Below are 25,796 nucleotides of genomic sequence, written 5' to 3' on the forward strand. Positions count from 1 at the left end.
TTGAGATCATTTGGCACAACAATTTCATCAACAGTATTATTCTCAATGATGCATGAGGTCCAAATGATTAAAATATCTATTTAAATAAGTTAGTATGTTAATGATTTTCTGATTTTAAACTTTCCTGTGTTAGGATATTTAATTAGGATGTTGTTGTAGGGTGTTACATAAATTAAACTTGTTGTCATTGTTTTCAACCCTTAAAATTGTGGATTATTTGTATGGAAAGTGATATGATGATTTGGTTCTATTGAATTGTTGTCACTGTTCCTGGATTGCTGTTTGTTTTGGGTCTATATGCACTTTCTATAATTGCAAGTTACAAAAAAAAAAACTGACAATACAAATACTTCACACTTCATTTAAAAAATAAATACTATTTTGGTCTGTTCTAGATAAAACAAACGAAAATAGGGCATTATTTTCTTCCTGTTCTAGTTGGAATATATGAAAATACTACACTATTTTTGTTTGCTTTAGCCTGAACAGATGAAAATAGTGCCTTATTTTTGTCCTTTCTGCTTGGAACAGAACAGACGAAAATAGGTGCCTCGTATTCGTTTGTTCCCGATGAACAGATGAAAATGGTGACTATTTTTTGTCTATTAAAAACAGACAAATAAATACATACTATCTACATCTCCTTTATCAATGTCTCCCTGTAAACAAACAAAAAAAGGCTTTTAGAACAGACAAAAATAAACTTTTTGTAGTAGTGATTTTTTTCCCCAGAAAATTGTCAATAACAAGAGAAAATAAGACCTGGGCCATGTACTCTTTCTTAAACATAATACACACCCACATGCCCTCTTTATGACTATTTTATAAGTGGAAATTTAATCACTCTATCCGGACATTCTAACTTTGGTTAAGAGAGAAGATGTGAGGTTATCACTCGCCCTATATATAAAGGATAAAAATGAAATGCAATTAGTTAAAATAAAGGATAAAATAAAATAAAAATAACTTCTTGAAATTAAAATTATAATATAAATAAAAAATCCCTTAATTTGTTTTTGTATTTTTTAGGTTTAATTTCTCAATAATTTGGAAAGCTATATGTATATTTTCTAAGTATAAAAATTAGGTAAGTTGCTTATACTTCTTCAGTCATAAATATAAGATATATTTTGTAATGTACATTAAGGATCGAAGGATTATCTATTAGATTATATTCAAGGTCAATCTACAAGTGCTCATATACATTTTAATGACTAATAATAATAAAATGACCAGTGTGATTAGAGAACTTTTCTTTTACCAAGTGATGTGATTAGAGAGAACTTGATTTCATGAATACAAGTAATTTGGTTTAAGTTTCATCCTTTTCCTAAACTTACAATACTCTTTTTGTTTCTAGCCGATCAAAGCATACAAATTATACTATCAGCAACCTTTTAATATCCCTCCTGAAACTTCTTCATAATATAATTAGAATAGAATGAAGAATCTGTTAACCTAAATCCACACGCGCCTGTGCATGCGCGCCTCTCTCTGTTTTCTATGCATATATAAAGACATAGACATAGACTAACATTTTGAAGATAAATTTCTAGTAATTTAAAATACAAGAGAGGTTCTGTAGAAGCAGTAAAGAGATATAGGAATGGCTGGAGATTTGGATAGTGGTGAAAATGAAGAAATGATGAGCATTATGAATCGATTTTGTTCTGCTGCCTTGATGCTGGTTGTCATGTTTGTTATGTCTATCTCACTTATTTCAATGCTCATGTTTTTTTGTGGCCATGACACGTCCACCAAGTGTCGGAGAAGGCATTGAGGAGGTGTCTGCAGGGACTGTGGTGATGGTGGAGGATGCGGTGGCGATGGAGGATGTTAATGGAAACTGTCTATTTGCAATGCACAGGCCTCTTTTGCTATACCTAATGTATTAATTTCTCTTTCTTTACGTTAACTTTCTCACTTGTAATTTATGATGCGTTCGCATGTTATCTATAAGACAGTGTTAGCATGCATTGCTATGCCTGAACTAGGGCGTATTTAGGTGCGCAGATATTTTTTTTAATCAATATTTGAACCATTTTAAGAATGAATTTAAGTTACCCAAAATTTGAATTGTAGATCATCATTTTAATACGAATTTCAAATGAAAAGGATAATCTAGCGCTATCTTTTGAACAATATTGGACAGCATAAATAATACGTTCAATTCTTTTTCTTTTTTTAGCTTGGAAAAAACTTGGCACCAGACCTATGAAATGCACAAAATTGTCTAGGTCAATTTATGATGACAAATGTATTTGATATAAAAAAAAATGCATTTCATGCTATTAATGACATATAAGTGTTAGTTGTGATTATATAACCATGAGAAAAAAAAAAGGTTAATAATATAATAATATAATGAAACATTTTCCATGAGAAAAGACGTTGCGTCTGTGCCAAATATGAGTTTTATTAAAATTTCAACGGCGAACATTCAAATTTTCTTGCAAAGCTGGCAAATGGGATAGTTTGTGCATTTTCTTTTAAAAAGCAAAGCATTAGTAGGTATTTAGTCTACGGTGTGTATAGTAATAAGAAAAGGTAAAGCATTCGACATACAACGTTTTATAAAATGGTGATTCCTTGGGATTACTTTAGTTTTCCACATACAGTTTCAAAAAGGCTTAGTAATAACTAGAGAGGGACTCGCATTAGACGCTGTCACTCCAATATCCGTTTTTATTATTGAATGGATATCCCTCTTTCAGACATTGTATTCCCCACTTCTTGCTCCTTCCAAAAAACTCCATCATTTCTATTTGAATGTCCCCCTCTAATTTTTCTGATTGGATTCAATATATTCTCATCTTCTTTTTTAATCAGAGGAGACAAGTCCCAATTACAATTTTTGATCAAGCAAGCCACCTTATTTGTCACCACTACTAAATATTTCACCAGTAATCTGATTTAGTACTGTTTTGCCCTCCAAGTCAGCCATCCATCTTTCCACATTCTAGCTGTAATCGTTTATAACAAATTCCCTTCCATTTAGAGTGTGTTTGGATTACGGTGATAGAAGTAATTTTTTGCAATCTAACTTTTACAGAAGTCAGTTAGTATAATGTGATTTATGTTTAGATTGACATTTATTAAAAAGTTAGTTTGACAAATTTAAATATGCATGGATAGCTAATGAAAAGGTAAGTTTAGATATAAAATAATAAAAAAGAACATGAGTTTTATAATATATATATATATATAGATCATATATACAATTTAATAAATTTAATAAAAATTAAAAATTAATATATAATTAAAAAATTGTAAGTATTAAAAATCAGACATATTAAATAAAAATAAAAATATATGTAAATATAAATTTGTTATTGAAAACCAATTTGTGTGACTTACAGGATGATATATAATCCAATAATATATATATAAGTATTTTAGCAATATCATATAACATATGCTATAATTAATTTTAAATTTTTTTAATTTTTTAAATTAATTAACTGGCTCTTATATTAGAAATTAGAAGAAATAGTATTATTTAATTTATATATTTAATGTCATCATTTTTTTTAAAAAAATCTCTTCCTTGATCTTTTTCCTTCTCTCTGCTTCCTTCCTTTTTGTCTTTTTCTTTCTCTTCCCCTTTTTTCCTTTCTCTCTCCTTCCTTCCTCATTGTCTTTTTCCTTCTCTCCCCACGATAGATGTGACATCCTGAATTTTGGGCTTAGAAATACCGAAATTAGCCTGAAATAGGCAAGCTACAAGACCCCTTATTGCAGGAGTTCTGGAAGTTCCCTGAAAGGATAGAGGATTCTCAGGGACCAAATTACAAAACAAAAATTTTCCAAAACCGAAAAAAGAGAAAGTTAGAGACACTAGTGAAGTCCTGAGGCCAAGAATGAGAAATAGAGATAAATGTAAGCCAAAGGTTATGTTAGAGGTCTCAATGAGGTGAATTATGAGGTTAAGCCAAACCAGGAAAAAAATCATAATTTTTTAAAATTTCAGGCTGGTAAGGGTAAAAATAGAGATTATGTCCAAAAATCCCAGAAAATTCTCAAAAAATGAGAAATGATATGTTAAATCCTGTATATGAAATTTGAGATCTAGTATAAGAAGTTGAGATAATTAAGAACCAAAATTTGTGCTAGGACCTCAACAAGAGGATTCTTGAAGCTAAACTCGAGCAAGGACCTAAAATGCAAATTTGGAAAGTTTCAGGTTGAAAAGGGATAGTGATGAAAAGTAGGCCTAAATATTTTAGAAAAATTTCAAAAAAATAAGAATAAGATCTAGAGGCCAATATAAGGCTAAAAATGATGAAAATACCCCTGGAAGGAATTTGTGAAATTCTTAGGGTTTCGGCTAATTTTGAATATTAGCGGAAATTGAATTATTTAAAATATAGGTAGGCCTTAGATAATTGGACAAAAATGGGAGAAAATACTTGAGAAATTATCACCAGTTTTAAAAATAATTCCGTCCCCAGAAAGCGAAAAGGTTGGCTTTAATAGAATTTAAAGCCTATTTATACACTATTTGGAGAAGTCAAAGGAAACTATCTAGGGGTTGACTTTTAACTTAAGAAAAATTAGAAAAATTTCTTGTGATGAATAAATAATACAGGTACCCAGAGATAGATTCTCAGAGTTGTGAACTAGTAAAAAGAATTCAATCAAGTTTACTTTAAAATAAATATTATTAATTATTTTAATATAAGAACAAGGGAAGAGCGTCACTTCCTCTTTAAGAATGTTATATAATGTCAGGTGAATTTATTTGAGGTGAGAAAATAGTGTCAGAACATGTCTCAGTAGTCCTGGGTAAGTCAGGACTCGAAAAAATACCCAAAACAATATAGAATGGCAAAATAGGTGGAGAAATGACTAGGGGTTATATTTTGTACGAATTTTATATTAATTTTCTCCTTATCTTAATGCCAAAATGATGAGGGGACATGTAAGGGATTATTTATACGGCTAGATAAAAAATACTTGTACGGTTGGATGTAAGACACTTGTACTGTCGGATGCGAAACACGTGTATAGTCAAATTAAAAACATGTGGCTTGATGATGTAAGCATGATGAGGTAAGCATGATGTCATAGACACTTGTTACCGTAACACAGAGGAAAAAAAATGAATGGTAAGATTAAACTCTAAAACAAGATATGTTCATGGTTTTTTATGTAGTTTTCACTACCTTTGTTGTTGTTGAACTTAATTATAGATTTTAATAGTTTTTGGAGCTTGAAACCCTAAGAGGACATGCTGCACAAAAATTTTAAGTGTGAGAGAAGATGAACTTGATGTTAAAATAATGTTTAAAGGCTTGAAAGGAACAAGAATCAAGTGGTTTTATGTTAAAATTGGTTGAATTTCATGATTATGTAACTTAATTAATATTTCGGCCAAAGCTGGTTCTTGGGGCTAGGATTGGATTTTGATAATTTTGATACTTTCAATATGTTTAAAATGAAAAATTGTGTTGGGTAAAGGTGAGTAAACAAGTTTGGAAGCATTAGAATTGAAAATAAAAAATTTTAGACCCCAAGTACATACTATTCGGTCAAGGATGGTTCATGGGAAATGAGTTTGATTTTGATTATTTTGAGCTTGGAAATGGATTCTACATACAAAATTTTATGGGAATAACATGTGAAATTAATTTTAGAAAAGTTAGAAATTAAGGTCAAAAGTTAGAAGTTAATATAGTTAAAAAAAAAATAGTGTTGATGTTGTTGATTGCCATAGCTCTAATGAATGAATGAAAATGATGTGTTGATGCATTTAGGACTATGAGACATCAAGAAAAAGGAATAGCAAAAGTTGAGCAAGCAACTTTAATGGTTGGAAGCAAAAAGGGAGCAAGAAGAAAGCTTAAGGATACAAGATAGTGAACTTACCTTTCTTGTGTGCTTCATGTGTATGCTTGTGTGTTGATTGTTTGATGATGATATGAGATGCTAATGCTAGCATGATGCTATGTTTTATTAATTTTTTCCATGCCCACGCATGTTAATATGAAACATTGAACATGTGAATATGTTATACATAAGTATGAGTTAGATCAAGTAAGCATGTCGTACACTTGCATCCATCTTGCATGCATAAACGGTAATGTTTGCTACTAAGATTCTCTCAAATCTCACTCTATCTTAACCAACCATAATAGGTGATAATGATCAAGCAAATGATGCATGAAGTGGAAGCAAGAAAATAGGAAAAAAATTGAAGAAAGTTATCATATTACATTGTATAATGTGTATACTAATGTATTGTATAGATGTGCCATTCATGGTATGTGATGATAAATGATGACAGCATGTATAGTTGGCTGTGATACTGTATGAGAATGGTTAATGCATAGATGGATTGGTATTATGCATCAAAGAATTAATTATAATTTGTTAATGCAAGTAAGGGGCATAAGTTATGCTTAAATGAGTCACGAAATGGTGATAAAGTGTAAGTAAGCCAAATAATTGATTCTTCTTGTGTAATTTGGTATACTTAAAGTGCACATCCTAAGCTTTAAAACAAGTCATATATCACTTAAAATGGATGTGTGTGCTAAGAGTTATGCTTGATCAAAGTTGGGGCAGAGAAACTAAAAAGTATAGTTTTGACCAAATAAATAGTAAACTTCAATGAATAAACTATATGAATTAGTAAGATTAAGTCTAATTTTTTTCCCATGTAGAGAACTCAAAGATCTTCAAATAAAATTTTAAACCACCTTAATACGATTTTTCTATAATTACTTATGAATTTTCAAAGTTGGACTGAAAATTTGGAATTTAACTGATAAACAATAACCCAAGAACCAATTGCAAATTTCAATCTGCAAGCTTGTTTGGTGAATTGCTTGAACTGTAACACTTCTAAATATGTACTCTAAGGGGTTAAAGGAAGGATGTTTCAATATAGAAGTGATTTTTTCCAGAAGCTCCTCAAAATAGCTTTCATGTTAAGGAATTTTCACTTAAAAGTTATTCTAACCTATCACTAATCTAAACAAAGCTCACTCACCATATTTCCCCCAAACACACTTTTCACATTTCCCACAACATGTTTTCTCTTTTAAGCGTTAAAACAAACACACCCTTAAAATATTAGACCAGGCCCAAGAGGCTTTGTAACCCTTATACTCGCATCTAGAAAACAACCTTTAAGGAAGTAAATGCTCTTAATAACTTTACACCATCAACTATCTTCAACTTGAATCAATCTCAATATTGTCTTTGCCAACACAACATCATTCATTAATTCAAAATTCCCTAAAACCCAAACCTTCCTCCTTCTTTCATCGAGTTAATTGTCCTCAAGCCTTCCAATGTGTTTTATCACTATTACTCGATCCATCCCACCAGATATTTTGTAACATCCCAAATTTTAGGCCTAGAAATACTAGAATTAGTCTGAAATGAGTAGGCTACTAGACTCTTTTTGGCAAAAGTTCTAAAAGTTCCCTAAAACAGTAAGAGGATTCTCAAGGATTAAATTATAAAGTAAGAATTTTATGGAACCGCGAGACAAGCAAGTTAGCAACTATGATGAAGTCTCGAGAGCTCGAATAAGATTGTACTAGGAACCTCAGTGAGATGATTCCTTAGGATAAGCCCAAGCAGGGATCTAATCATAGATTTAGAAAGTTTCGGGCTAGAAAGGGTAATGATGAAAAGTACTCCCAAAATTTCAAAAAAAATTTAGAAAAATGGGAAATGAGGTTTTGAGGCTGAAAATGATAAAAATACTCTTAGAGCAAATTGATAAAATTCCCAAGGTTTTGGCTAATTATGAATATTAGCCAAAATTAAATTATTTAAAATATAAGGACATCTCAAATAATTGAAACAAAAAAGGAGAATAAATACTTGAGGAATTATCACAGGTTTTAAAAATGATTTCGTACTTAGAAAGCAAAGATGTCAGTTTTAAAAAAATTTAAAGCCTATTTATATACTATCCAAAGAAAGTCAAAATAAATTGTATATGGGTTGACTTTTGACCTAAGAAAAATTAAAAAAATTCCACATGATGAAAGGTAGTATTGGTATCCAAAGACAGATTGTTGAAGTCATAGATCAATAGAAAGAATTCAATCAAGTTTACTTCAAAATAAATATTATTAAATGTTTCAATGAAAGAACAAAAGCAAGAGCATCCCTCCCTTCATATGCATATTATATAATGCCATATAAAGTCATTTGTGATGGAAAAAAGGGGCTAGATTATGTCCTAAAGTTACTAGATAAGTCTGGGCTTGAAAAAGTACCTAATACAGCATAAAATTATGAAATAGGTGGAGGAATAGTCAACAATATGTAAGAGCATGAATCTCTCCCTATTTTCTTCCCGATCTTAATGCAGATTTAATGAGGGAACATGGATGGAATAATACAAATTATTAAGGGGCATGTTTGGAAGAAATGAAATTATGTAATAAAATATTATTTATAATCATATGTGTGATTCGGTGGCATAACACATGGCAAGTGTTTAAGCAAGATGGTCTAGGATTTGTACATCTTGCAAGAGGTTGAAATAAATGGTGAAATTGGAAGCCACGCACCTATTGTAATTTTGATCAATTTCAAGGGCAAAGTTATAATTAGGGTATTGTAAATACCCCCTCCCATTTGTATGAGGTTTCGGCCAACACAAGAGAAAAAGGAGAGAAGGCCAAAAATTTGAAGGGAAGAAGGAGAAGAGAAAGAGCAAGGAAAACTATATAAGATCAAGCTCCAAGACAAGATATGTTTATGGTTTTTGATGTAGTTTATCTTGCTATTTGTTTTGTTGAGCTTAGCCATAGTTTTGATGGATTTTGAAAGCTTGAAACCCTAGGTTGAAATTTTGTTCAATTATGGTTAAACCATGAAAAAGATCAATTAATATATGGTAGAATCACATTTAGGGGTTTAAAATGAATAAGAATCAAGTGATTTTAAGATGATTTGTGAAAGATTTCATGGTTGTATACCTAGGCAAATATTTTGACCAAGGCTTGTTCTCAAGGCTAGAGTTGGATTTTGATACTTCCAATGAGTTTAGAATATAAAATTGTGTAGGGTTATGTTGTGGAAATGTGTTTGGAAGCATTAGAATTGAAAATAAAAATTTTGGATCCTAAACCCTAACCTCTCAGCCAAGTAGAATTCAAAGGAAAGGAGTTAGTTAGACTTTATTAAATCCAAGCTCATATTTTGATTTCTCATGAAAAATTGAGTGAGAAATGGCCAAGCGAATGATTTTAGAAGTTAAGAATAAGAAAGGAAAAATTTAAGTTAAAAAGAAACAAGTTTGAGAATTAAGGGTTGTTAGTGGGTTTCATGATTTTGATGGATTGGCTATTAATGTGTAATATGAATTTAGGGCCATGGGACACTGAGAGAGATAAATGGCAAGACTATCCAAGCAATCTTGGTGGTTGGAAGCAAAGGGAATAAGGAGGAAGCCTAAAGGTTTCAAGGTAGTGAACTTACCTATTTTGTATACTTGATGTGTATGCTTGTGTGTTATTGTTGTTTGATGATGAATGAAAGTACGAATGGCTAAATGTTTGCTCCATTTCTTGTTTAATCCATGGCCATGTGTGTATGAAATTTTGAGCATTGAGCATGACATTTTATAAATGTGAAAGTATATATAACTGAGTATGTCATACACTTGCATTTATCTTGCATGCATTATGATAATGCTTGCTACTAATATTCTCATGAATTTCACCTTCTCTTAACTAACCACAATAGGTAATATGCTTATGGAAGAGGAATGTATTGATGAAGATCAAAGAAAGAAGAGAAGAGATAGGAGAAATGTGTTTATGTATTGTAATGTAATATTTCTCTTTTATGTTGATGTATCTATGAACATGCTTATAATGTAATGCAATGATGAATAATGATAATGGCATGTATGAATGCGCTTAGTGATGCATGAAAATAATCAATGGTATGTTAGAATAGTTGCATGCAAAGAAATGTATAATTATGAATTATTAATACAAGTAAGGGGGATAAATTATCTTTAAATGAGCCACAAATTTGTGATAAAGTAGAAGTGAAGCAAACGATAGAATCTATCCATGAAATTTGGTATGTTTAAAGTACACGTCTTGAACTTTGAAAAATAGTGATAGATCATTTAAAATGAATATGTGTGCTAAGACTTATGATTGCTCAAATTTAGGACAGAGAAACTAGAAAGTATAGTTTTTACTAAATAAACAGTAAATTTTCACAAATTAACTGTATAGATTGATAAGAGTTAAGTTAAGATTTATATTTTTCACTTATGGAGAATTGAAAGATATTTAAATAAAGACTTAGATCACCTTGATATGATTTTTTTAATAATCAGTTACAAAATTTTAAAGTTGGACTAAAAAACTAGAATTTACCTGTGAATAATAACTCAAGAAATTAAATGCAACTTTTCAATCTACGAGTTTGTTTCATAATCCGCTTAAACTGTAACCCTTCTAGATGCATACTAAAAGTGGGTAAATGGAAGGATGTTTTATATTTGATACAATGCTATCTAATTGTTTACAAGTTTTTTAGGAACCTGAAACAAGACATAGCAATATGGGAATACCATTAACAACTGTCTTTGCTATAACCTTGTTTCCTACAAAGGATGAAAGATATTTTCATTCCATACCCTTTGTTTAACATGAGTCAAAGTTTTGCTACTGCAAATTTTTAAATATTTGATGCTCAATACATGACAATTAACAAGAAGCACAGTCAAATAGGATGAGGTAGAGATCCCCTAAACTAATATTTGAGAGTTAAAACATAAATTATCAAGTATGTTTAACCTACATTTGATGGTTAACAAAACTAATTGTCACTTGTTATTGACATAATTTAATACTAAAAAATGAAACAGATACTTGATAGTTCTTAGTGTAAAAAGTATAATTTAAATCATAATACCGTCATGTCTCTAATTTAAACTTTTGTGCTTTCAAATTTTGGAAACCGTTATGTTACTTCTACTCTAATGAAGCTATGACCCTCAACCTGAATTCTCCATTATTTTGTGTGAATAATTTTCTGTTATTCAATCACCCCATGTTAAAATGCTAAGGAGATCAACTGATAATTAGCCTAGCTATTCATTTGCTGCACCTCCTACTACTCCACCACTTGAAGTTTTTTTGACCACCCCCAGGAGCTCCATCAAATTGTCTATCAATTCATGTGTGACCAAGCAGGCATGAATGCCACCTTGAAGAAACTCATTACCTTTTTGTTTACTCTTTGAACAAGAAGATGAACAAAGTGCTTAAGAAAGTTGGAGCTAAAAATGAATCCCTATCCTTCATTTGATGATGATAAGGACGGCAATAACACTAAGAACACTTAGTTTTTTTACTTTTGCATTTTCTGTTGTCATTTTTCTTCTACTTTTTGCTATTTTTCATATCTATAATATAAAAGGGGCTATAAAATAACACTACAAAAAAAAAAATACTTTCAGTGACTACTTGTAGTGTTGCCATTAAAAGTCTTTAAAGTGCATACATTCAGCAGCGACTTTCTAGAGATACAGTTGAATGAGTTATTGCCACTAAAGGGAATCTTTAAAGGGCGTACATTTATTAGCAAATCTAAAATGTTATTAGTAAAAGTATAGTTTAATAATATATTTTATTTTACAATAATAATTAACCAATTCATTCCAATTCAATGGCAAGAAGATTGGACAAAAAAGGAGATGGTCACAACTTGAACCTTAAAGAAAACCCACTTAAGTTGATAATATTTGGATGATCATTTGGCAAAAAGGTGGCAACGTGGTAATGATATGGCTAAGAATGTTGAGGTGGCAATGATATAGTGACCAATCAGGAGTAACGTGGCAACTGGCAGTGAGACCTATTTATCTTAAGTCAATGATATCATTGGCATTTTTATATTTGGCAAATATATCTAAAATAATATTTCATAGTTCTAAATAAGATAAACTACTGATAAATTTAAAAGATCTTTAAAATCATTCAAAATATCTAAAAGATAAATCAAATCTTCCTAATAATCCATTAAATATAAAATAATCCTTTTAAATAATAAAATCATCAATTCAATATATTGTTGAAATCTCTTCCACCAAGCCAATTCTTAAAACAACTTACCATTGGTTTAAGACACATATCACTGTTCACAAGCCAATCTGATTAAAATAATATAAATCTTGGGCTTCCATTTAGCTAACTTCATTCAATGCATGCATGTGATTTTGTGCATGGCTTAGTTTGAGACTTTCAAAATTTAAATTTTAAACCTCCCGCCACAAATATTTGTCTTGCGGGAGGATCTCTTAGGGAGTGTTTGGTAATATGAAAACCATGGTTTCAGAAGCACTTTTCCGCAAAACGAGACAAACTCCTCCACATATTTACTTCGTAAATCGTAAAAGCACTTCTGAAACCATGATTTGGTTTCTATCCAAACACCCCCTTAGTCATGCAAGTAAAATTAACAATTAAAAAAAAACCCTTTCAAATTGCTCTTCTAGTGTCTTTATGCTTCTTCTTTTCTCTTCTCCGAGACCTTTATTTTCCTCTCTTATAAATCACAATCTCCCTCTGTCTCCATTCTACTCACCTCAAATTCAAAATCTCTCTGGCCAAGTATTAGAAGGTGATGTAAATTGGTGGCTTGGTGCCGGGAAGTGTGTGGATAGTGTGGAGATATGCCATCCATGGTGGCGGCAAAAAAGCAATGGAATGACAAGGTAAACCAACCCCACATCTCGGGCATTTCTTTTCCTCTTCAATTTTTTTGTACAAAAATTTTCTTTTCTACTTTTCATTATGAGTTATTTATTTTTCCTTCCTCGCATCGTCGTCGGTAATCATGTTTCATTCCCTCTGAGTCACTGTTGCTTCCATTTCCTGGTCCCACAATATGAAAAGGGGTTGTAATATTCTGGCGTACTTCCCTTCCTTCCTGCTCTCTCCCCTTCTTTATTTTCCTTATGTTTTCACTTTGGAATTGCATTTCAAAGAACGCATTTTGGCAATTTTTTGAGTTCAACTATTGTCAGTGATGACTGGGAACTTTACCAGATCACTGTTTCAACCAAAAGAAACCCTCTGATGTTGCTTGGGGGATACACTAGGAGTGGGGTTTCATGGGTTACTGAAAGGGAGAGATCAAATCATATGAAAAGGTGCAAGAAAAACAATCAATAGAGTTGGAAATAGAGAGCAAGGCATAGACTCAAGCAAATCACATGGCAAAGCCCATTGTTTTTAGTACGTAATATCTCTCTCTAACCCAATAATCATTTGGCTGTCCTTATTGGAAGTATTTTCTCTTAGATTCATGAATCAATACTTAATCGTTTGTGTTTGTTATGGCTAATGCTCCAATCATAAGGACTTTCATTATCACCTCGGTGCCTTTTACTATCTTCTTCAAGATTGAAGGTCATTATAACAGACTAAGATTGTCTTATGAGGTGATCTTCCCAGTTTAATTGATCTACTTTTATTTTCTTTGATTTAGTGTCTGGTGTCAAATAAATTCACTAATTGATGTCAATACAATTGACGATCAAATTTATAGTTTTCATCTTCTTTATATTATATTATTAAACTGGACTGGACGTTAGGCTTTTCAATGTGAAAACACCTCGATTCCTTTCAAAATGGGTCACCGATAATTTTTGCTCCCATTATTCAGGTACTTGGCGTGAAAGTTGTCAATTTGTGAGGCTAAAGTCAAGTCTGATATAATTTTCATTTAGTTAGTATGAATCAGAGCTTCATTAGTAGACTTCATTTTCCTTACAAGTTGTTCTTAAGATCTTACTAGCGACTAACAAAATCATCTGACTGATGTTGATTTCCATTAAAAATGAAAAGATTAGAAGACATGTGCATCTCATATAATTTCAGCTTCCTCTTACCCTATATTGCTCCCTCCATCTCAAGACATATTTGGAAAGCTTTTGCCTCTGGAAATTGATGTTGTGGAGGTAATATTTTCTTTTGGAATGTATTTTAAAGTGTTCAATTTCTTTCTTTCTCATTTTATGGAATTTTGACACTCTTTATAATGTGCTAGGAATGTGTTTCTCAATTTTGTTTGCATTGAACTTTGACCTGTACACTGCTTAATGAACATGTTTAGCAAGCTACCCTAAGTGATACATGTTTAAGCAAACATTGTGAATGTCACCGAAATATAATAGAACTCATGGTCTTTTCAATTTCAACTTGTGTGGCAAGGATTCTTTAAATTTAACATGTCTGAGACACATTTTTCAGTCAACTTTCTCTCAGAAACTTTATGTAAAAGGCTTCCATATCCAACGGCGAAAGTCACAGTAGACATATATATCAGTTCTTAGTAGTGTTCCTTAAATATTATTAAAGTTGGTGTTAAAATATCCATGAAGTAAGTTATGAAATGTCCTATGCGTGGTTATATAAAAAATTAGGTGACGAGGGAGAATAAAGTATTACATCCATAAACTCGAAGACAAGCGAGAATAAATTTGATAATAATAGCACTGTGGTATTGTTCTTTTGATCTATTTCCACGAAGCGATTATATTATTATAAAATTTTAATACATACTCTGAGGCTTTGTTTTTAAATCCATTAATTTTTTATTACATACTGAGCTTGCTTAGCTATGCAGGATCATAATAAGACCTTTTCATGGAACTGAATGTAGGAGCATTGGTCAACGAAGTCTTTTAATTACTTTTTGAAAGAGCTGAAGCTTAGTATTTTAATACATTTATGTATATATATTGCAGAAGTTCGTCTTTTTCTGATCGAGAAATCTTGCATAAGTTATTTGTTATTGAGTGAGAGCAAACAACAGTACTCAAGCCATCTACTTTATATTGTCGAGTTTCTTTCTTTAATGCAAGTACTACCTCTGATCCTTAATATAAGACTTCTTTTGATTTTTATTTTGATCCTAATTATAAGATTCCAATCCATTTTGTCTCTCATATTTATATATTTTTTCCAAAGTAGTTTTTCTAATAATGATAGTTCTAGCCAATAAATTTGATTAGTAAAGATATTTTAGAAAATACAACACATTTATTACAAATAACTAACTTAACTTATTTTCTTAATTTTCTCAAATTAGTCAACTAGCTCTTATAATTAGGACTAGAGGTAGTATTATCTTTACTGAATGTTATGAAACATTTTGACATTGGCAGATGTGAACAGTTGTTTCTTGGTCATTTTTAGGAACCTTTGATATCAACTTTTATTACAAGTCATAGACTATTTAAATGAATTGAAAACCTTTTTTTATGATACTGTTTTTAGGTACCAAATATTGGCACCCTTCGCATATGAATGAAATGAGACCAAATTCAAGTGTTAATCGGATGGCCATGAATTTTTTAGAAAGCAGATGGCAATTTCATATGTGAAGGAGGAAATTCTCAATCAATCCATGTTTTGCTATGACTATCAACAAAATTCATATTGGGATCCATTTACTGAAGCCAGTTTTCACACATGATTTATCATGCATTTTGCACTGTCGAGATTGAAATGCATAGATGGATTGAAGATTTTTGTGCCTAATAATGGAAGTGATATTAAGAAGACTTAAATTAAATATGAGCATGTTTGGAACATAGTAGAAAATAGAATTTTATTTCCTTTTTTTTTTTTTGGGCAACAGGGTTAGAGTTTTATAGTTTATGTTATCATGACTTAATAAAATAAAATATAACACATCTCTTTAATTACAATCTTCCCTCGCATTACCTGGGTAACACATTCTAGTTACATATAAAATTAAAATAAAATGATTTAATTGAGATCCCTCTTAAATAGATTTTTTTTATTTATTGTTTTTTCATATGTGTCTCTTGAATGTTGAATGTCACACAGGATAATTGACGTAATTATCCTCTGGTCTTTTATTTCAACGTAAGGAATTGGTTGAGATTTTTTTTTTTTGGATAATAATAATACTGCCTACTAATTATTACATATTAGAATTACTTTCATATATTTCATGCTTGGAACGAAATTATTTGACCGTACAACTTTTTTTGTCCCTGAGCTAATGGAATTTTCCAAGATAAATCAAATTTAATGGTACCAATACTTGACAGAACTAGTTTCAGTGCTCATCGCAGTAATGAGCACTATGATACTCATCATCATAATGATTCATATTCAATTTTAATGATCTAGATTTAAAATTTTTAACCAATAATTTTAAATAAAAAATTATTTTTAAAAAAACTTATAGTTAAAAGATTACACTTATTTTGAATTATCTATTTATTAAAAGAAATTTTTAAAAAAAAATATTAAAAAAATTAAACTTTTGTTGTTCATATTAAATTTGAACAGTTGAGATTTGATGAGTATTATAGTATTTACTACTGTCATACAACTCCTATTAAATAGGGTCATACTAGTTAAGTTACTTCAAAGCAGTATACTAGAAAAACGTAACTAACGATTTGTTTTCTGTCACAATTTTACACAGAGAAATGAAGTATATATATATAACAAAATACAGAAGAAAGATGATGTACCCTATTAGTATACAGCGGCAGGGAATAAAATGCACAGTGCTAGTGAGTTTGGTTAACATGGGAGGTCCATGGATGTGTGGATATGGAGCATTCTCAAATGAAGCCTCATGATTATATGTTTTGGTGAAAGATGATCTTGCTGCATAAAGAAACTTCACTTGTTAAAGCTTCACCTCGAAGTTTTGTTGTATGAGCAATAATTATCCTCCTCCTGGACTTCCCTTTCTTTCCTTTCATAAGTAAGCTACTATATAGACGCGCGTGTGTGTATATATTCCTAGTTGAAAACTTTTCCTAAGTGTAAAAGTATAATACAAAATCATGTTGATATATATGCATGAGGGAGAAAAAGGATTTAAGGAAATTGGAAATTCCCTCCAGTTGTGTTGCTACTGGCAGGTGGGGAAACAGCAAGCCATAGAAGGGAAAGAGTAATGGCGATGAGACCTGACCAAACATAAACAATGGTGGGCGTCTTCCTTCTCCTTCCCATTAAACCTTTTGCAAAAGGATAGAGATGAACCAAAACCCACAAGCTAAAGAAGGCTCCTCCAATAAATTTATTCCACTGAGGGATTGCTGAGAAAACCGTCCTCATGAAAGCAACAACAATGGCGATAATATTGACCATTCCAATAATAATTGGTGGAAGCATCAATGAAGTCCACTTAACCAAATACAATTCTGCATAAATGTCATCATTATCTTCAGAAGATGATTTGGATGTCAAAGTGAAGGATATCTCAATCCCTGCAATCACTTTTAGGAGCCCTTGTATTACAGCAGCCAAATGCGCACTAGTTCCGGCAATAACCCAAAACTGCTCATTCCTCCACCATTCTTCCAACCCCACATTAGCCCATCTCACCTCAAGAATGGCTAGCGCTATGAGACAAAGAGTAATGGCAAGAAGGTAGACCAAGAAGGCGATGCTAAGATTCTTAACAATGAAGAATCCTGACATAAGGGAGAGTGCTGGAAGGAAGCAATATACGAGAAGGAAGATGGAGGTGAATGGGTAGATTCCGACGTTGAGGTAGCCTAGACGTTGCAAGAACTTGAGCCTTTTACCAGCAAGGAAGGCGTTGTTCTTAGAGAAGAAGATTTCCACAGAACCTGTGGCCCAACGTAACACTTGGTGTAATCGATCTGTGAGATTGATCGGAGCCGTCCCGCGAAATGCATCTCGTTTAGTTATGCAATACACCGATCGCCATCCACGGTTGTGCATTCGGTAGCCGGTCACCACATCCTCAGTCACAGAACCATAGATCCATCCCACTCTGTCTCCCCATTCAGTCTTGTCCTCGTACCTATACAGAAAAAAAAATTCATTTGATATGCCCACAGCACACACATGCCGAGAATCGTCATCTTATATGTTATTCTTTATGCATAAACTAGTCCTGTAAGACTTTAATTAGCTATTTTTCCAAAATTTATAATTCCTTTTTTTCCCAAATTATTCCTATTGGTTATCCATATTAAGAAGATTTCCACAAAAGAAATAATTTCCAGTTCAAATAACGAAGTGAGCATCTAGAAAAACCGACAAACATCTTTTACAAACAACTGTTCTTTCTAGTCTTTATTATAAGGCATTCTTAATTAATTCTTACATACCAACGAATGAAAATTAAAGCATTAAGTTTGTCCTGAATTTATAATTTTTTTCTAGTTTCTTCCCAACTTAAATGATGTAGATGAAGAAACACAAAGTTAAATAATAGGCTTATTTACACTAAACCTTAGTTACTTAATTAATTTTCTTAATCTTTGTAAATGAGTTATCTAACTTCTATATTTAGGACTGGCTGAAGTAATAACTTGCAATAAATATTAAAATGAAATAAATGAGTTATAGCGAGATTATTATCTAGGATACATACCAACAAGAAATTACTGAGACAGCTTCAGCAACAGTAAGGGCATCAAGTGGTTCACGAGGAGCCCTAAGTGCACCGGGAGGACGACCGTACTTAACGGCAGGGTGATCGGCGAGAGGGCGGCCTTGGTACTCGGCGACCGCAATGCTTTCGGCGAGCATGGTCGAATTACCAAAACGCTTGGGTAAGTTATTAACGTTCAGGTTGGGATCAAAGTCAAAGGGATTCAAAGGTTGCACTTCAGCAGCATGGCTAGAATCTGAGTTCTGAGATTTACCATCAATTTTCTCAACCATTGGTGGATCAAAACCATACAGTGCAAAACGCCTAAACATACAGCCAGTTCCCACATAAAATGGCCCTTGGACACCATCAAGGGCTCGCATGTTTCCATCAAAGAATACCGTATTGTGATTAGCATAGCGATCAGATGGATCGATGCCTTCAAATCTTTGTGGGAATTGAATATAACAAATATCTTCACCACCTCGATCCATCATGAAGCACATTCCTTCACGAATGGCTTTGCAATTGTAGAAGTAGTGATCACAATCCAAATTGAAGAATAAATGGGCCGTTTGATAGAATTGCTGATGATCTAACTAAGGCATTCATGGCTCCGGCTTTTTTGTTGTGATCATAGCCTGGTCGCTTCTCTCGGGACATATACACAAACATTGGTAACCTTGTATCCACATCTGAGAAATCTATAATCTTGTCGTCTCGACTTCCCATCAATGGATCCGGACTTGGAGGTTTCAGCATCACCTATGGATCCAAACATATAAATTTATTACACGAGTTCAAGTCACAGTGAGCCTAAAGTTGTTTTTTTCTTTTTTTTGGGGGGGGGGGGGAGCAATTCTAAAGTTGTGTTTAAAGTTAAGGCAAATAGGACCTCCAAGAACATTAACTATCACTGTGAAATTAAATAGACCCTCTAAGAATTCAAATTTTGAAAGAAGTTTTTTGAAAAATGGTCCTTAGATAGAATTATTTTTTTTCAATACTCATGTTTAATCTTTTCAGTATTTAATTTATTTGATATTTAGTACTGATCTATAATATTTTTAGTACTTATTATATATTTTGGCCAAATGATGATTTCCATGTTCAACTTCAACTTTGTTTTGTTAAAAGTATTATCTTGAATGTTTTTAGTACTTAAAAAAATTAAAATTAAAAGTTAGTACTAAAAACTTGAATATAAGTATTAAAAATATTAAAGAAATATTAAAAATAAGTACTTAAAAAATTAGTCCAAAAAAACTGATTCCAATAAGAAAAGTAGGGTTGATAATATCTTCAATCATTAAAATTTGACTTTGCTTTAGTTTTGGTCTTCAAAATTTGACTTCAATTTGGTTTCATGAAAGATTTTTAGTCCTTGCAACAATGTTTTCTTCTCTAGAACAAGGAGCAGAATGAGATCATTTCATGAACCAAAATAATTGGTTTCAAATTTCAGAAACCAAAGTCAAAATGAGATCAAATTTTATAAACTAAATTATAGATTAGATTAACCTCAAAAAACTATGGTCCATCTTTTTAAATATAAAGAATTTATAGTCTATAAATATGATTAATATTTTTAGGAGCTTCTTAAATATCATTGTTTAATTCTTAAAATTATATCTACCACATATATGTACCTGAAGAATCCCTGTGTGGTCACCTTTGGCATGTTGACTTGAAGGAACAGCCCAAGTACCTGGCCAGTGGGTCCCATCAGCCATCCACGTGGCCTTCACTACTTTCACAGGCTCTGAAGGGTCAGCCCCAGTCTCCTTTAAATGCTTAATCATCTTCATTTCCTCTCTAGCATTGAACGCATCAGATCTTCTCCTGATAGAATCTGCCAAACCATTTATCCGAACCTTGAACTCATCATACTCCCTCTTAACCCTCCTTCTATCCTTCACAAAATCCAACCTACTTTTGTTCTTAGTAGGATCAACTTTTAAGCTGAAATACGTCTCTGGATTGCGTGGTTCAATATCATGTTTTCTGCAAAAAGGAACCCATAAATCTGCAAAGCTTGCAGCTTCAGCCATTGCTTCAAAAGTAAGTAAAGCGCCTCCATCATCAGAAATATAACAGCAAAGTTTCTCCACGGGGTAATCAACTGATAAAATGGAAAGGATGGTATTGGCTGTGACTAGAACTGGTTCTTTCTCGGGGTCGGCAGTGGACACGTAAACGTCGACGCCGGGGAGGTCGGATCGGCCTGTCGGATTGGACGGCGACGGCATGTCGAATTTGTCATGAAGAGCTTGAAGATCGGTAGATCTATTACATGGCATGAGCTTTGGGATTTGGTCAAGCAACCATGAGAAGGCAAACCATATCTCACAAATTACAGACATTAACCACAGCCAAATTGCATCCTCATTTGGATGCATTATTCTCCAGTGCAAAAAGAAGCCCAGTACAACAAACCGGATTGCAATGATCAACCTGAATCAATCACTAATAATTTAGTTAATTTGCAAAATCCATATACCTCAAACAAACATTTTGATCATGTAACCAATCAAGAGAAAAAGCGAGAATAAAATATAAAATATCAATGTTTGGTACAATGATAATGCAATTCAAAAATTTAGTAAAAAAGTGATAGTATTTAGATAACCTCAAATTGTAGTTTAAATAAAAAATAAAATAGAAGGGAATATTGTTTAAAAGGTTAATATCATTATTGATATTTACAGTTTGATCTAATTTTAATTTAAGTCCTTGGTTTTAGTCCTTAGTTTCATAAGCACTTGGTCTAACTTAAAGGACAGAAATCAAAACCAAAATTCATTAGAAGTATAGAGTCCATTTATTAAACTTAGACAAAAAAAAAATGAAACTATAAGTACCAAAACCAACAGTTTGAATAATTTGAAATTATAGGTACTAAAACCAATAATTTAAAACTACAAAGATCAAAATTAAAACTCAATCAAACTAATAACCAATAAACTATAAGAATTAACGATGGTAATAATCCTTATTTGAAAAAATTAGGAAAATTTTATTAAAAGTCCCTGTTTGAAAATTTAATTGACTAAAAGAACTTAAATTTAAGCAAGTGTAATTATGATACGTGAGTATAACATATTTTTCATTGTGTGTAACATATCATCAATGATGTACAACAATCATCAATATAGAAGTCATTTGTACACGGTTGAAGATATGTTGCACACAGCAGAAGATATATTATACTTACATATTATCGTTGCACTTACTCAAATTTAGGTCATTTAGCCAATTAAATTTTTTTACCAAATTTTCCAAAATTATTATGTTCGCTTGAACTGATGACATTACCATTAGTTTTTTCCAAAAAAAAAAAAAACAAGCAAACTTCGGGAAACAAAATTAAAATCCATCGCATCTCATCAAGAGATGATCAGATTAGAATCGGATAAGCACCTGTAAGGACTGATGATGGAATTTGGAATGGGCGTTTTCCGGCTAAGTGGCTTCCAAGGCTTTTCTGCTAAATCCATTAGTCCGCCGCCACGACCGTCGCCAGAGTCGTCAGCGTACATGTCATCTTGTGGCCAATAAGCATTTCCGACTCCGTACGTCCCCTTGGTCTCGAACAACCACCGGTTGTGGTCAAATTCTCCATTTTGATTCCGTTTCATTACTGACATATTATTCGGATCCCTTTCTGACCCGTTTGGTGCAGGCAAAGATTGTAATGCCCCACCTGAATAATTGGGCGAGTCATCTTCATATTCCCCTATTTTGTATGGCTCCCTGCAGCCAGGGCATAGTCCTGTCTCTTTTTGTGCATCTAAAAAGCAGTCTCTGCAAATCTTGAATCTAAATGCACCAAGAAAAAAAAAAAATCCTCATTTGAGGCACACTCCAATTCTCCGCTAATTCTAATTATAGAAAAGAATTGAAAATTAATTAAATAAAATAAGTATTTTTTATGGATATAAAAATGCCATTTGTGCTCTTGGTTAATAATAATAATAATCAAATAGTAACTAAATAAAATAATATAATAAATATCTAATTATCTCCGTTTTTGTGCAATGGTAATGAGATCTCAATACATTTAAATAATAAAAGAAATTTAGTAAAGACCAAAATATGATACTTACAATTTAGAGTATGAAATCAAAAGCTGATTTTCTTGGTAAATTATTTTTATCCTAGAAAATGATTGACCTTTGAATCCATTACTCTATAATGGGTGTCAAAAGTAACTTCTACACCGCAAAAAACAACTTCTGACCATTTCTCTTGTTTGGATTTGTGACTGTTTAAGAAGTCTTTTTCTCTTCTATTGCACGATGGAGCAAAAGCCATGAAAAATGGCTTTTCTGGTGCATCACGGTGCAGCAACATTATGAGCTCCTTAAATTTGTCACCTACCCAAGTTGCCCTTCTACCCAAAAACAGGATGAAAATTAACAAATCTTTTTTTGTAACAGTTTATAAGAAAACTTGCCCAATAGAAAAAGCAAACCAACCCAAGAATTCTCAAGTGAGTTTGAGTGGAGCTGAAATCCATGAAGCCATGTGGCGCTCTGTTTTTCTTCACCGGAGAAGAAGCAAAAGAATCTTGGAGATACAGTGGTGGGTCTACACCATCCTAAAGACTTGTTGCCTGCATCAGGGGCGTTGTGGTTTGAGAGGGATTTTGAGACGCTAAGGTGGGGAGAGGCCGTGAATGATTATTGTTGCTGCCATCAGGGGCGAATTGACAAAGGCAAGGTGGGGAGGGGTAGAGAAGGCAGGAGGTGGAGTGAGAAGTAAATTGATTAGAGATTTTGGAGTTTAAAAAAAAAAACACCAGAACCTTCTTTATTTTCTGTTAAGATATCTTTTTGTTTGTTATTTTATTATCTAAAATCTTATATTGAGATAAGTTTGCCCAAATCTCTCTAATCTCAAGGGATTATTCAAATATATTTGCATCTTTTTATTGTATTTATTTTTATTATTTAAAATTTATATACATTTTTTATCCATTAAACGTATCTAATTAAGTACTTTAGAACTATTTTTATTTTTATAATTTGTTAATTTTAATATTTCTCTTACAATTTTCACATTATGTACATACTATATATATGTCATTTAATAAAATTTATGCTTTTTTAGTTATTTTATACCTAAATTTACTTTTTCATTACTCATCCAAACAAATTTTAGCTACTCAAACTAACTTCTTTGTAAAAGCTAATCTAAACATAAATCACATCGTACTATCTGACTTTTACCCGGAGGGTGTTTGGATTCCCTCATAAGTGCTTTTTAAAAGCATTTTTCTGCAAATCGAGAGAAACTCCTCCACATATTTACTTCATATACTGTAAAATCACTTCTAAAACCATGATTTGATTTTCATCCAAACACCCCGGCCGCCCCTGATTTGACTTCTGTATATTGCAAAAAAAGTTACTTCTCTACCGCTAATCCAAACACACCTACCTAATGTTGATTTTTTTCAGTTTAATCTCTGGGCATTGTTTTTTTTTTTAGGCACTGAAAATTCAAAAGTTTTGAACAACTATAGTAATTAAAAACCAGAGGAAGTAATGTCATGCCTCAAATCCCAAACCTAAGAATGTCCATAAAGAAAGTGCCAGAAAACTATAAGGGAAATAGTGGTGAAAAATTATACTAAAATGGCTATTCTTTAGAAAAAGAATTTTAAGAGATTGGGAAAAAACTATAATTTACTTAATTTTCTCTACTTGTTTTTATATTTTTTATGTACATACCTGCACTCACATGGAATCACATCATTCCCTCTCTCATCCTTCATAACTTTGCCATCACAGGCAGGTACCGCACAAGAAGACCCTTTAGATCCAGCCATTTGAGGGTGACTAACTTCAGAATCAATAACCTTATCCATCAGATGAGCTCGGGTCACGCTATTGAATCCGCCTGTGAATAAAGAATTTGAAACGTATTGTTCTTCGGCTTTCATGGCCACCGACGTGTCCATCGGCTGGTTATCTGGGGTCGGCGGAATATGAACTGTGTAGTTCGTGTAATCGCCGGACGATGAGTCCGCCGCCGACATGTCAATATCTTCCTTCGATAAATTCACATATCTCCCACTCGATGTTCGTCTCGCAAACTTCACAGTTTGCCCAGTCGACCCACGGGACGATCCTTGGTTAGATGATCCTCCTGCATTGCGTAAAGCCTTCTTTGGAGGCTGATTATTCGATGACGCCATATTCTCTCTCTTCTTCTTCTTCTTCTTCTTAATTAGATGATCTTTCTTTGATTAGTTTCTTCTCTGACACATCAGTGCCATTGCCACTTTATTATCGAAAACTGACCATCATTTATGTGAAATCATGTAATATCACACCTAAAGAAGACACAAGGAGAAAAAGTGGGAGAACAATCATTTGCGCAAATAATATTGAATAGGAAAACCAAAGTGAGTGACTAAGATCAAGTTAAGGATCTATGGTGAGAAAAACCAAGGGCCTATTTTTAGAGTCCTCATTCTCGGGTTTTTAGGTGTGTGTGTGTGGAGGAATAGTTATATGCTCAGGAATATCGGTTTTTTATCCACTCACTTGTATAGCCTCTACAATAACGGAAAATCTATGAGACGTTTATAGGCACGAATTATAAGGTACTCTTGTATGATACTATACTAATTTGTATAACTATAAATTTTATACTGATTTGGAAGTTCTCTTATTGACTAAGATAAACTAATCGGTTTGTATGGAAAATTCCGTGGTAGCATTTTTATAACTTGACCGTAAAAGTACTACCTCTTGTCCTAAATAAAAGACCCAGATCAATAATTCGTATAGATTTAAAAAATTATTTTAGTATTTTTAAAAATGTGTGTTAATTTTTCTGAAATGCCCTTTAATCATTTGCATAAGAAACTACCTATTAATTAAAATATCTTTAATATATATAATTAAAAATATAAAGTTGATAGACAAAGCCTTATATTTAGAACCAAAATTAGCTATTTTGCTAATTCTTTTATTTAGAACCGAGTAATTTTAATTCAATGTACTAAATGTAATAATTGGGTAGAGGTGTTAAAAGTCAGAGTTCAAATTCATTTGACATAACATTCACCTTCCAAAGTCCCATAGACCAACATAGCTTGAGGCCTTATAGTAATCTCCAAGTTTCGGGTTCTTTACTCTTGCAATACTAGAGCTTTTTTTGCATAACCTACTAACACTACAAAAAAATTGACTTTCAGCGGCGACTTGAAAGTACAAAAGTCGCCGCCGAAAGTTTTTTGCGGCGACAAGTCGCCGCTGAAAAGTCGTTGCCGTAGTAGCCATGGCTGAAAACTTTCAATGAAGACTAAAAAGGTCGCCGCTGAAAGATACTTTCAGCGGCGACTTTTAGAAGTTTCGGCGGTGACTAGTGTCGCCGCC

The 25,796-nt window shown here is 32.5% G+C and overlaps 1 protein-coding gene across 1 annotated transcript; it reads right to left on the reverse strand.

The window, feature by feature from the left end:
* Window positions 1–16,871: 16,871 nt before the first annotated feature.
* LOC114747220 (cellulose synthase-like protein D4) lies at window positions 16,872–24,607 on the reverse strand. Its single transcript, XM_028935513.1, is given in 6 exon segments — window positions 16,872–17,829; window positions 18,406–18,962; window positions 18,964–19,170; window positions 20,055–20,859; window positions 21,826–22,224; window positions 24,141–24,607. Coding segments are annotated over 6 exon segments (3,393 nt in total).
* Window positions 24,608–25,796: the final 1,189 nt, after the last annotated feature.

The sequence above is a fragment of the Neltuma alba genome, unplaced genomic scaffold (genome assembly GCF_004799145.2).
Source record: "Neltuma alba isolate B1F8T4 unplaced genomic scaffold, ASM479914v2 tig00005267_pilon, whole genome shotgun sequence".
Classification (NCBI taxonomy): Eukaryota; Viridiplantae; Streptophyta; class Magnoliopsida; order Fabales; family Fabaceae; genus Neltuma; species Neltuma alba.